Source organism: Sorex fumeus, unplaced genomic scaffold, assembly GCF_029834395.1.
Source record: "Sorex fumeus unplaced genomic scaffold, SorFum_2.1 ptg000003l, whole genome shotgun sequence".
Taxonomy (NCBI): Eukaryota; Metazoa; Chordata; class Mammalia; order Eulipotyphla; family Soricidae; genus Sorex; species Sorex fumeus.
Genome location: NW_026606060.1, coordinates 29,158,567 through 29,172,305, shown reverse-complemented (window position 1 = coordinate 29,172,305; position 13,739 = coordinate 29,158,567). Strand labels below are relative to the sequence as shown.

Here is a 13,739-nt window from a genome sequence, read left to right as displayed (position 1 = left end):
CAATAATGAGAATAAATTCAGTTTCTGTATTGAAAGGATTAAAATTGCAATCTTCCAGAGAAAAGAAGCACAAATGCACCGATTCTCATTCTCCCTTTGCATTCTCACATACCCTATTCAAAGGTATTTCTCATTTTAACTCGAATAGATGCTCAATGAATACTTACCAGTTAATTGCAAAAATCTGTTAGAAAGGTACCTAAAGACTAATACTACTTGCACTGGCAGGGGAGTAACTAGTTAATCTTTTACATTTTTTTCTACATTGCTAAGCAGTTTTTGCCAAACCCTTTAAAAATAGAATTAATTAAGCACATTCCATTATGGTATCACCCATATCCTAATCTCAGGTGTGTAATTTCTCCTCTTACTCTATGGATTGCCCTCTTCTCTCTCTTTTCTTATAATTACTAAAAAAAAAATAACAACAACAAAACATGACTTTACTTCACACATGCATACACACACACGCGCGCACACACACACACACACACACACACACACACACACACACAGAGAACAGAATGAGGAACTAAGATATCAGAACATACCAAAGCCCCTTCCATGTGTCATGAAATAATGATAGTTCTTATATGAATCTCTTCATATTTGACAAATACCAGAGAACGAATGAAACAATTCAAAAGCCCATATCCACAATAAAAATTTTTATTTGAATGCAGCAAGTCATAAACATCCCAAATCAGGAGTCAGGTAGTCACTGAAGAAAACAGTGTGAAAGAAGTAGACTGCCAAAACCAAAAAACAAAAAGTTCACACATAGGAACTGGGGCAGGAGTGATAGAAAAGCAGGAAAGGCGCTTGCCTTGTGTGAGGCGCACCCAGGTTCAATCCCTGACATCCCATGTAGTCCCCTAAGCACAGCCAAGAATGATTCCTGAGTGCCAGGAGTAACCATGAGTATTGCTGGATGTGGTCCCCAAAACAACAACATTAACAACAACACAACAACAAAAAAGGAACCAGTCCTTGGTGGGTTTATACTAAGACCAGGTCTGAACACTGAACAGATGATAGCCTTTAAAATTAACTGCTGGGGTAACAGAGGGAAGTATACTGGAAGAGAAGACACCTTTGGGGACTAGATGACAGAGTGAAAGAAAACAGCAGGACACTAAAATTAAGGAATTTCCCTGAAACAAGATACCTCTGAATTGAAAGATATCATATATCCACATCTACCCCCAAACTGAGCCATGTAAAAAAAGTACATTTCATTGTATCCATAAAACAGGAAGCTCTGGAACCAAGAACCAAATTCCACTATGTAGAATGTTATGGTATTCCTATTTTTGGAAAATATTATACATATATTTTGGAAGCCTTACAGAAAATTTTATACATAAATTTTAGAAGTTCTAAAGTTGACTGTATTAAAGTTTAAACACAAAATACTGCAAAATAAAAACTCTTACTTTATGTATCTATATATCTTCCATTATACTTTTATTCATCTTTCCCAAAAGATATTTTTTAAAAACACTAACATTAAGGAATTGAATTTAATAAGCTATTTCACAAAACACTTGTCAGTTCTAACAAGGGTCAAAAACTGTCTGCATGTGAAAATATACTAGTGCACCTACTATCCTCCCCAACACTACCCACATCCTGCTAGTGACAGGAAGCTGGAGATAACACCCTCCCAAAATATCTGCTTGTGTAAATCTAAATCCTGTCCGGGTATCTATGTTGGTATTTAAACTTCCACAGGAAACTTTGTCATGGATCACTAAGCCCTGAGATGATCCCTTTGTGTGTAGCTCTCCTGATAGATACATTTTGCAAACCTTTAGTGGGGCCTTTTGATCTCTGGCCTTTTTCTTTAAAGAGTAAAACTGTCTGCTTCTCAACTTTCTCTGTCATATTATTACTTGCCCCCCAAACATAGAAAGTGGGTCGAAACCTAGGAGTACCATCTACAACCCAGCTTCTACCACTTTACCACACTGTGGATGAGTAACTATCTAAAAATGCCTAAATAAAAAAAGAATCAAACTTAAGCCATATTCACCTGAGATTTAAAACAAACAAACAAACAAAAATCAAACAATACTTTTCATATACAAAAATGCTTCCTGACCTAAAAATTCTTAGCAAGGAATACTGAACATTAGCAAACACTTTATTAAATCATATAAAAAGAGAACTGCTAACATTCCTGGAGTAAAAATTCAACTAATGCGGACCCACTGGTATTAGTTGTATTTTTGTAGTGCTATCACAATATATAAAAGTGGATACAGAAAGTAATTTTAGGAGCCACTGGGAAGGAAAGATTATCGAGCATTTTTTGTTTGCTTGTTTTGTCTGGTTTTGGAGTCCTACCCAGAGGGACTTGGGACTTACTCCTGGCTGAGTACTCAGGAATCACTCCTGTTGGGGCTCTCGGGACTATATGGAATGCCAGGGATCGAACCTTGTCAGCTGCTTGTGAGGCAAGTGCCCTACCCTACCCACGTTCGCAAAACGTTTAACATTCATTGGGACCAGTGGTTCCCAAAACAGGTCATGTAGTCTCTGGGATTGATCTAGGGAGGCAGCAGTAGCTGTGGGTGCAACCTGCGGTTGGAGGGTGCTTCCTATTCATCTAAAGATACATTTCTAAAAGGGTGCTGAGAAATTGTGTCTGAAAAGGAAGCAATAAGTCAAAAATATCTGAGAACCTCTAGTTAAGACCATTTTATGACCAAAGAAACTAAAATAAATAAGATGAGAGTTGTCTAATTTCTTCTTGTGTGACATTACAATTGCAAGAATACCAGATGTTATTTCAAATGTTAATTCAGAACAAAAATGATGCAAAAAACAAAAGAAGGGAGAAAAGCAGGTATTGTGCTAAATGAACAGAATTATAAAATACGGAGAATTTTGTACCTTTAAGTGGATATTCAAACTCTTCAGATAAGAGATGGTAGCAGCATCCCACACTGCAAACTCCCTTGATTTCAGATTTGGAAGTGAATATTCGCAGGGTATTTGGAGCAAGATCACCACAAGTATGCAGACCTACCATCAAACAATCCTTGAGGAAAAAAAAAGAATATTAATTTTAGCAATTGAAAATAAAGTCTGAATAAACATTCCAGGTGAAGATTTTCAATATTCACTTGGTCCATATAAAGTAGCCAAATTTTCTATTGAAAAAATGTTGATATTTTTTAAATTTTCATAATAAATATGGATTTTCTTTACAGGCAAGATGGCTATGACTTATGGCTGTGACTTCTTATCACAGTTGATACACTTCTGAATTCTCTAGTGACATTGTTTCCTTATAAATTTGAATTTTCTCTGATCTTTACAACTAATATTTACTTAACAACTAGCCAAAATAAAGCCTGAATATATAAAATACAGATTGCATCACTAGGAAAAACAATGATTTGAGACACATTCATCTTCTTAAGCAATTTTTAAAATTAATTTCTTCCCAAAATGCTCATTCAAACTTAAAAAGCAAATAAGTGGTACGAAGTTGACACTGCTATTCTAATACCAAAAAGACAGCATAGTCATTGTAAAAAATATTACTTTAGTATTAAATGCAATGAAAAAATTCATAAAAATTCTAACATCAATTTTATGTAACTTTTAAAGAATGTTTTATATAAAAATGATTCTTTTAATTACCCAAAATTTGATTTAAATACATTTCCATAAGTGATTTAAGTAAAATACATCGCACTTAATTTAAATATACATACATAATTGGTATATCTGCATACATTCATAGAGTTTTGATCAATACTTTAATGTTTTGGTGCCTTAACTTGCTCATTAGCAAAACAGCATAATGATATTACCTTACCTGAATAGGCAATTTAAAATCTTAAGAAAGTTAATACTGATATATGACTTATTTTAAGTTCTAGCACAGAATAAAATTTAGTATATGCTTTCCTTTCTTATCATTATAATAGTCATCACTTATAGTTTATGAATTGCATCACTAGGAAAAACAATGATTTGAGACACATTCATCTTCTTAAGCAATTTTTAAAATTAATTTCTTCCCAAAATGCTCATTCAAACTTAAAAAGTTAAAAAAAAGTAAAAAAAAGTTAAAAAAAATTTATGAATATTAAGTTATGATAATATTAATATTAAATTAAGTATATTTAAAAATCATCTTCAAAACACAGAATTTTATTCCAAATGCTATATTATATATTTATAAGAGATAGTATAAATATTATTAAAATGTTATATAATCTAAAGAATTTTTTAAAAAGCCAATTTACCTTTTCAAAGGGAAAAAAGTATCAGTTTATAGATTTGATTTGAAAGAATACTCATTTGCTTTACCTACATTCTACTTAAAGGGGATATTTTTAATATCGCACAAATACTTTGTTTTGTTAATAATTAGTTGAAGAGATTCTATGATATTACATTACAAATAAAATACAATCATGAAGGATAAATTATTATTCAGGCATACAGATATCTCTAAGCTTATCTCCTTAAAGTGGGCAGCACAAGAGTCATCATATGCAGTGCTGGGGAATTACTCAGCTGGGTACAAGAAAGGCAAGAGCCTTAAAACTCTGTCTGACCTCTATTTCATTAATAAAGGTCCTAATTTCATTCTTTAATGAATTTAAAGTCCTAATTTCATTCTTTAATGAATACATCATACAGTTAGTTAAATAACATTAGGTGGTCATTAATTAAAAATAGGCAATCATCAAATTAAACCAGAGCAAAATATGCATAAGTAATGATTAACTGTGGCTACTACTATCACCATGTTTTTGTTTTTTAATTTTTGTTTGTTTGGGGTCAGAGGGCAGAGACCTGACTCTGTGCTCATTGATCACCACTTGAGGTGTTTAGGAGACCTTATGTGATACTGGACCTGGATTGTTTGTGTGCAAGGCAAGTGACTTGTTCACTATACTATCTCTCTAGCCCCTAATTATGGTCAGTAAGTTTTTTACTCAGTACAAGACCCAAGAAATATTTTTCAGCATACAATACATATTTTTTAGTATATAATTTCAACAAGATTAAAAGAATCATGAAGATTATACTATGGAATACTACTGCTGAGAGAAATGAAAGACTAAATGAGGAGAGAATCTAGTTTTTCAGATTGTAAGACTGATTGTTAATATGACAACTTACCAAGTTGATCTATACATTCAGCAAGATCCCTATAAAAGTCCTGGTAGATTTTCTATAGAAATTATAAAACATATTCTAAAATCTATTTTAAAAAATGCAGAGGACTTAGACTAGTCAAAATAATTTTGAAAATATATACAATAGTTTTACAATAGTCTTATGATGGGCTGGAGCGATAGCAATAGCACAGCAGTAGGGCATTTGCCTTGCATGCGGTTGACCCAACAGACCCGGGTTCAATTCCTCTGCCCCTCTCGGAGAGCCTGGCAAGCTACCAAGAGTATCTTGCCTGCACAGCAAAGCCAAACATGGTAACAGTAAGTCTCACAATGGAGATGCTACTGGGTCTGCTCGATCAAATCGATAAACAAGATGAACAACGGGAGGACAGTGCTACAGTGCTAATTTCAACAAGAAACATTTATGAGAAACATTTTTTAATCCAGTCACAATTATAAAAATTTTACTTTTTTATCTTTGGTTAGGGCTGGAGCAATAGCACAGCCGTAGGGCATTTGCCTTGCATGTAGCCAACATGGCTGACCCGAGTTCGATTCCTCCGCCCCTCTCAGAGAGCCCGGCAAGCTACCGAGAGTATCTCGCCCGCACAGCAGACCCTGGCAAGCTCCCCGTGACGTATTTGATATGCCAAACACAGTAACAACAAAGTCTCCAATGAAGACGTTACTGGGCCCGCTCGAGCAAATCGATGAACAATGGGATGACTGTGGACTGTGGATCTTTGGTTAAACCAATTGGGTTTGTTTTCACCTTAAAGGAAACTTAACGTATAACCTAATTACTAATTTCATATATAGGAGAAATAATTAATGAGGAATAACAATTTCTCCTACTTAGTAATACCCAAAATATACCTAGGAAAAAGAAAAATATATCATCCATAATGACAAAAGAGTTGTCAGCTGACAAAGAATTAAAATTTTGGTATCTTCTATTTATCCAATTCATTTGTATGGAATTTCTGACAATTTAAGAAAGCTAGAGTACTGCAATTTCAAAGACTATTCTATTTCTTAAAAGACTGTGACTTAAGGCCATATATTTTCTATAAGTTCCTCTCTAACTTTGTTCTAACATAGTTACCTTTGATTGAAATTCATTCATTAAATTACTTAATACTTGTTAAGAAAGCTCAAATTTTTATGAGTATTCAGAATATACTCTTATTCATAAAAATTACATATTTAATTACCAATGCTAACATTAAACATAGTATAGCCCTAGGTAGCTCTACTTCAAATTCAAATTAAAATGTAGGGGTTTTCTTAATTTTCTGAATTTTAACAATCCCTAAACTACATAATAAGAATTTAGCTTACCAATTCTGTGCTAGTTTTATGTTTGATTAAGGAAATTTGAAATGAATGAATGACATCCTATTCTGGAAGCCATGATTTCAGCATTTGACAGGTGAGCACAAAAATAAAAGTATAAATATAATTTAATTTTCTTGACCACTTAGATTAATTAAATAAAATACATAGGTTAAATAAACTAGCAATAAAATTTAATTCTATGCTGAACAGCACTTTTATAAATCAAATTAGGGAATTCAAAAGACATATTACCTCCAGATCATTAATAATATCATGTAGCTCTGAATCAGCAGTGATAAAAGATGTTAAAGGTGAATATATAGTTGGTTCATTCAACTTTGATGTAGTCTTTCTTCTCTCTTTATGTGCTTTGGACATTTTTCTGTTGGGTGTTTGGGACAAAGAAGTAGGTTCTATAGCATTTACAGGCAAAAGGTCTATAAGAGAAAAGGCTTTTTCAAAACACAAATTTTCCCCTTGATATGAATAAACATGTAGATTTTCCTTTTTGTTTCTGATGTTAGAAATGACAGAGCCTGAAATCTGTGGCAGAAAGTCTGAGGTAAACATCTTTTCTTGATTTGCAGGATAGCTGTTACTCTCTCTTTCATTATATGCTCTGTGTTTAATTTCATCATGTACTTTCCTTTCTTTTGCCATTTTCAAGTCCAGTCCACTGACATCTAATTGTGATGAAGTATGATGGACCTTCCAGTGCTTCTTCAATTTCCTGTTTCTTTCCTCGGCTCCATGAGTGTTAGTATTTGAGGAATCAATTCCATAAACTTTTAAGCCATATTTCAGGGACAAAAAGGAGCTCAGGTAACCTTTTCCAGAACCTACATCAATTACCTACGATAAGGAAAACAGAATGAATTGATTTTTGTTTTTTTTTTTTTTGTGAGACAGCAGCAGAAAGCATTTTCAAGTATTCTTTTAAAAGCAACTAACCAGGGCCAGAGATCAGAGCTGCGTGAGCTGCAGTGATGCTATACATGCTATGTATGCAGGAGGCCTCGTCGGATCTCTGGTATTTCATTGCTCCCCAGCACTGCCTGGAGCGACCTGCACACCCCTCAAGTACCAAGCTGGGAGAGCTACTAAACATGACTCAAAATGGGAGAAGAAGAAAAAAGTAACTAACCAAATAGATGTACATACAATCTATGATTTATTTTTTGTTATTGTTTATTTGCTGTGGGGCCACACCTACTCAGGGCTTATTCTCAATTCTGTGCTCAAGGATCCTGGTGGACTCAAGAAACTAAATACAGTGCTAGGGATTGAACTCAGGCCAGTCGCAAGCGAGGCAAGCACCCTACCTGCTATACTAACACTCCGGGCCTCTAAGGATGCATTTTTATTTTAAGCTTTTAACTCTAAGTAAAAAACCAACCACTTTCAATGTAGCAAGTAAAGGGAAATGTAATAAATATTGGAAAGAAATAAACTATTAAACTTAGCATGTGCCAATATATAGGGTTATCAGAAATTAATAACAATAGAGACGCATATAATATTCATATACCCTACAGTGAAAAATACGTAAGAGGACCTGGAGAGAAAGTACAATGGGTAGGGTATTTTTCCTTGCCCTGTACTAACCCAGGTTCAATTCCCAGAGCTACATACAGTCTCCCAAACACGGCCAGGAGAGATACCTTAGCACAGAGCCAGGAGCAAGCACTAAGCATAATCAGATATGACTCAGAATTTTCAAAGATTTATTCGTGTTTTATGGTCCAATATGGGAACATAACACAGTTTAATAATTCAAAACCATTTGGGTAAACATTTGGTTTTTTATAAGTTTCCTATTACTTGGAACATACTTGTATATAACTTTTTAATTTTTTTGGTCATACCCAGTGTTGTGCAGGGGTTATTTCTGGCTCTGTGTTCAGGAATTACTCCTGCCATGTTTAGGGAACCATATGGGGTGCCAGGGATCAAACCTAGGTCAGCAACATGCAAGGCAAATGCCCTTCCAACTATACAATCTCTCCAGCACAACTTATATATATTTTCTAATTTCTTATGTCCAAAAGTTTCTATAGAGAAGAATATACATTTAGAAGTTGACTGATGAATCGGTGTATTAAATTATTCAGGTTTCCAAAATACCAAATTACTTTTTAAAATGCTTTGGGTCATCAGTACCGCAGGCAAGGTTCAATCCCCTGTACCACCAATGGTCCTCCAAACCTGACAAGGAATGGTCCCTGAGGACAGAGTAAGGGATAAATCCTGAGCGCTACAGGTCCCAAAATGAAAATTTGAATTAATAAATAAACAAATGAAATATCTGCCTCAATGGACACTCCAGCCAATGTGTATAAGCATGCCCCTTATAAAGAGACATGAGGAGACTTTACAAGGTGATGAAAATATCATATACCTTGATTATTATGGTTGACTATATACACTAACAAAATTCATCAAGCTGTACAATTAGCAGGAGTGCATATATATTGCAATTAAGTGAGAATTATAGACTATTATAAGAAAATAAAATTTGTACAGTATCAAAGCTGGCAATAATTTCAACACCTGAAAATACAGCAAAATACTCTTACTATTACCTGCTTTATTCCACAGTAATCAGCAAGACTATTGATCAGCTCAGACATTGCTTGAACTTCATGAGACTTTTTTACATTCATAAACTCATCGGGTTTCACATTTTCACCTAAACAAAAATAAATCAAAATGAAACTACTGCTACTGAAGAAGCAAAATATAGCAAGTAATAAATTATGTTCATGTTTCTTATAATTAAATATAAAATTATACAAATTCTATTGTAATATAGGTATACTAGGTCTAGCAATAAATTGAGAATACATTAGAAATAATATATAGGAATAATATATTGCTTTGAAATGCCTAAAATATACATAAACATATAATAATCATACATACCAGTTCTCTGTTTTTTATTTCCTCCAAGGGTTACTAATAACTGCTCAATAGGAGTACAAATTCCCAAGTTTTGTATAGAATAATACTTCGCAGTCATAGCAAAGGCTTCCACACTCACCAACTTCTGGGAAGTTTCACAAAATATTTTGGGGAAATCTTTAATATCTAAAATAATCAGGATTTATAAAAATGTTAGCAATCATTAAAAATGGCTAATTTTATAAGATTAAGAAAATAATATATTAAACCCACTGGCTCCTTATATAAACTGTATTAATTTCATTTTGGTTACATTTTAGCAATATCTCTAGTAGTTACATTATATTTAAATATTAAATATTTAAACTACTTATAGTACCTGGTTTTCTCATAATACTGTATACAATTATATTTTTAACATCAAATTTTGGCTAATTTTTTGGGATGTTGTTCTAACAACCAAAAAGAAAAGTTAAAAATCTTGCTAAATGTAATGTAATTATAAGATACTCTACAACTGTGATGTTACAGGTGGTCAATTCTCAGAACACTGCTCCTCTTGCATGTAGGACAATGTCAACATCCCCAGTGATATAAATGTTGCTGTTAAACATTTGTGTTGTTGTTGTTAAAATGTTGCATTGTTTAGGTAATATAAAATAGTGTATGTGGGTGTACTTTCTGTTTGCAGTATTAGTTTTTAAAACGTATTAGATTAGGATCAAATCAAAACGTTCATTTTCTTCCCACAGTCAGTTTTAAATAGTACAATCTCTAAGTTTAATGTAAAGATCACAGATCACTGTTACTGTCCTCCTGTTGTTAATCGATTTGCTCAAGCGGGCCCAGAAACGTCTCCATTGTGAAACTTGTTGTTGTGTTTGGAATGTCGAATATGCAACACGGGTAGGTTGCCCAGGCTCTCCGAAGGGCGTAGGAATCAAACCTGGGTTGGTCGGGTTGGCCACGTGCAAGGCAAACGCCTTACCCACTGTGCTATCACTCCAACCCAGAGATCACAGGATAGCTTCCAAATATTCATTTACATGTGTATAGGAATCGGATGCACTGTTTGCAAATATCTGGTGTCCTTCTCTGTGAAATACTTACACACTCTACTGAACTATCTTAGTATAGTACATCCCACCAAGGGAAACTATGCCATTTTTTTCAGGAGAAGTATGAATAATATCAAGGGTCACCAGATTTCCTTTCTTCCAATACTTGTAACTGTTGAAGCATGTGTTGAGATAAACTTCCCTCAGCTGGCATCTCTGTGTGACTGGGACAGGACATCACTGCGGTCACGACAAAGGCTGTGCAAATCATGTCAAAGTAGACTTTGTTCCCTTTAGTGACTGAGTTTTAGACTGACTGCACCACAGGCTGGCCAATTCTCATGCACGTGTGCTGGAATGCTGATGCCTTGCTCTTTATTTGTTCAACCTCATTTTTCTCCAGCCATTTAAATGAATGCTTACTTATGAAGGTTAAAATAAAGGCATTTCCCGTTTGCCAGTAATGGCTTAGAGAAATGCTCTGAACATAGCAGTTAAGCTAAGGAGTCCACTTAGGTCCATTCACTGAAAATAATTTTTAATAATTTATAAAAACATAACTAGTGGTTAAATGGGTAAGATGAATGTTCAATTTACAAGAGTCTAGGGCAATCCAAGGAAGAACGTTGGTTCTGCCAGAAAAATCATTATATGATACGAAATCTATCCTAATATTGCTGATCTGCTATTGTTACTTATGGAATTACAGAAGATCACTTTAGCATAATGAGTAACAATGCTCCCTGGCAAATATGGGGAGCAAGCAAACTGATGAAGATTAGCAGAATTCTAAATAAAAACTGTCTTTAGGGTCGGAACGATAATTCAGTGGATAGGGCACTTGCCTTGGAAGCAGCTGACCAGGGTTCAATCCTTGGCACCCTGTCTGATTCCCCAAACCCACCAGGAGTGACCCCTGCGCCAGAAGTAAGTACTGAGCTCTACCAGGTGTGGACCAAAAACAAAAAAAGAACAACAATTTAAAAAAAAATCTGGGGTTGGAGTAACAGCACAGTAGGTAGGGCATTTGCCTTGCACGCGGCTTACCCGGGTTCAATTACAAGATCCCATACGGTCCCCTGAACCAGGAGTAATTCCTGAGTGCAGAGCCAGGAGTAACCCCTGTGCATCGCCGGGTGTAACCCAAAAAGAAGGAAAAAAAATCTGTGTGTTTAACATTATATTATTCCAAAGCTAATCTATATTAAGTCAGAGTAATGTGGATCATTAATTAGTAAGAACAAAATCAGCAGAGATGTGTAACATCCATTTCTGAATCAATTAAACAAAAATTTAAACTATAAAAGTATATAGTGAATTCATTTAAGATATATTTTGTATATTACACAGTTTCTTGGACATCTTACAAACTGAATCTACAAATAGAGCCAAAAGTAATAAAATCTACATCAAAATATTTAGGCAGGATACAGAAGGGAAAACTCAGTCAACAATTAAGTGAGACTCTCAGATTTAAGGGCAGTCTCAACATCCCTAAGTTCCAGGGCAGCAATTTCTTAAAGTGTGATAGAATAAGAGTATTAAATCTCAAAGTGCAGAGGGACTATTATACAAGTCAGTTATTGGACAATGTTGCCAACAGAAAGATATGTGATGTTTCTGTTGGAAAAGTAAAAGTTCAGATCACCTTAACCATTCTACTGAAAATGTTGGAAAAATTCAACATGAATTGAATGCTATTAACTTTTAATTATAGGTCTCCCAATAATTCCAGGAATTTGGAGATCAAAATTCCAAAGACAGATGTTTGACAGTAATTTTTTTTAAAAGGCAGTATCTAGTACAATTTAGGGTTACAGCCTGTAATCACTGTAATCAGAACGTCTAAGAACTCTGTGAAAAACTATTTTTAATTATACAAATATAAGTTTTTTTTTTCAAATTATTCAGCCTGCAACTTCCATTACTTTTATATTCTGTGCTGTTTAGAGGGGAAGAGATGCCCAATAATCTTGTGTTTCATCTGTGAAACTGTAAGTTAGATGGCAATGGATACCCGGTCTATAAACCTCCTAGGACTTCCCCTTATGGGCATAATGAACTTGGGCTTGGCGTCAAGTAAAACTGAAAACCACTCTGTCACTGAACTTATATTTAGCTAATTCGTAATTAGATTTTTCACACAGGATTTGCTTTTAATTTATTGTCCACTGCACCTGCATATTTTGTGACATGATTATTTTGCCAACATCTCCCTCTACTGGAAGTAAATGTTTTGCTCTATTACATGCCTTGTCTTAACTTTTTGTACATGTTAAATCACTATTCCATAGAGATTTCATACTCCATCAGTTAATTAGTCACAAGGGACAGTGGGAAAGAGTCAGGGGACAAGTGGTTTTTCATAAATATGAGGTCATGGTATCTCTATTATTTTTTAAAAAACTGAGCTTAATTTACAGGGAAAGAAAAAAAGTTATTCGTAAGCATAGTGGATAATAAAAATCTCAAGGTGGAGCAATAATGTTTTAAAGCCAAACACAAACAATAAAAGGATATATATTTACATTGAATAAATAAAATTGCAAAACTGAATTATGCTCTAGCACTCTGAGAAAGTACTGTTAAGATTCACAGTATCTCATCAACATTATTGCTAATATCACTTGCATATATATTATGTTAGGCATTATGAGAAATTATTTACATTTAGTCAAATTATCATAATCCAGTTGCACAGTGGTTTTTATTCCACTTTCAGGAGTAAAAGTCTTAGAGAGACTGCAAGTTCACCAAGTTTGCTCAGACACCAAGTGGAAAGACATTTGAACCAAAGCAGTGTTAAGATACTACTCTCCATACACGTATTTGATTAGAAAGCCACAAAAGTTTAGTAGACACGAAATGAAATTTGGAAAGAGAGAAGTTAACCAAAACTCTAGGCAGATCTGACTGTCAGAATCTGACTTAGCAAGAACTCTTCTGGCAGAGATCAATACATGTAAGGATCTCAAGACAGATCATACAAACTTGGTTTATGTCTTAATCCTTTTACTTTCTTCGCTTTCCTCAACACCTCCCTCTCTACCAGAAGTGATTTTTAAAGTTTTAAGACATTTAAAAAAGGTGGTTTCTACATATAAAACAACTGATAAATCTGAAAAGTCTTGTAAGATTTTGTATAGGCATGGCTCAAAGATGAGGGTTTGTTGTGGAGCAGTCCAGTAAAGGCTCACAATTAAAGAATGTGACTAATTTCTAGTTATTTTTAAGTAAACACACACAGAGACATACATGCATATATAATTATATGTATATAGTGTAAGTGTTC

At 34.3% G+C, this 13,739-nt stretch overlaps 1 protein-coding gene across 2 annotated transcripts in view; it reads right to left on the bottom strand.

Annotated features, from left to right (window-relative positions):
- METTL25 (methyltransferase like 25) overlaps positions 1 to 13,739 on the bottom strand; it is a 107,013-nt gene that overhangs the window by 77,790 nt on the left and 15,484 nt on the right. For both annotated transcript variants that reach the window (XM_056116371.1, XM_056116378.1), the window contains 4 exons: positions 9,411 to 9,575; positions 9,071 to 9,177; positions 6,741 to 7,340; positions 2,899 to 3,046 (listed from right to left, as the gene is read on the bottom strand). In XM_056116371.1, coding sequence (XP_055972346.1) covers positions 2,899 to 3,046; positions 6,741 to 7,340; positions 9,071 to 9,177; positions 9,411 to 9,575 — 1,020 coding nt within the window. The remainder of the gene's footprint in view (positions 1 to 2,898; positions 3,047 to 6,740; positions 7,341 to 9,070; positions 9,178 to 9,410; positions 9,576 to 13,739) is intronic.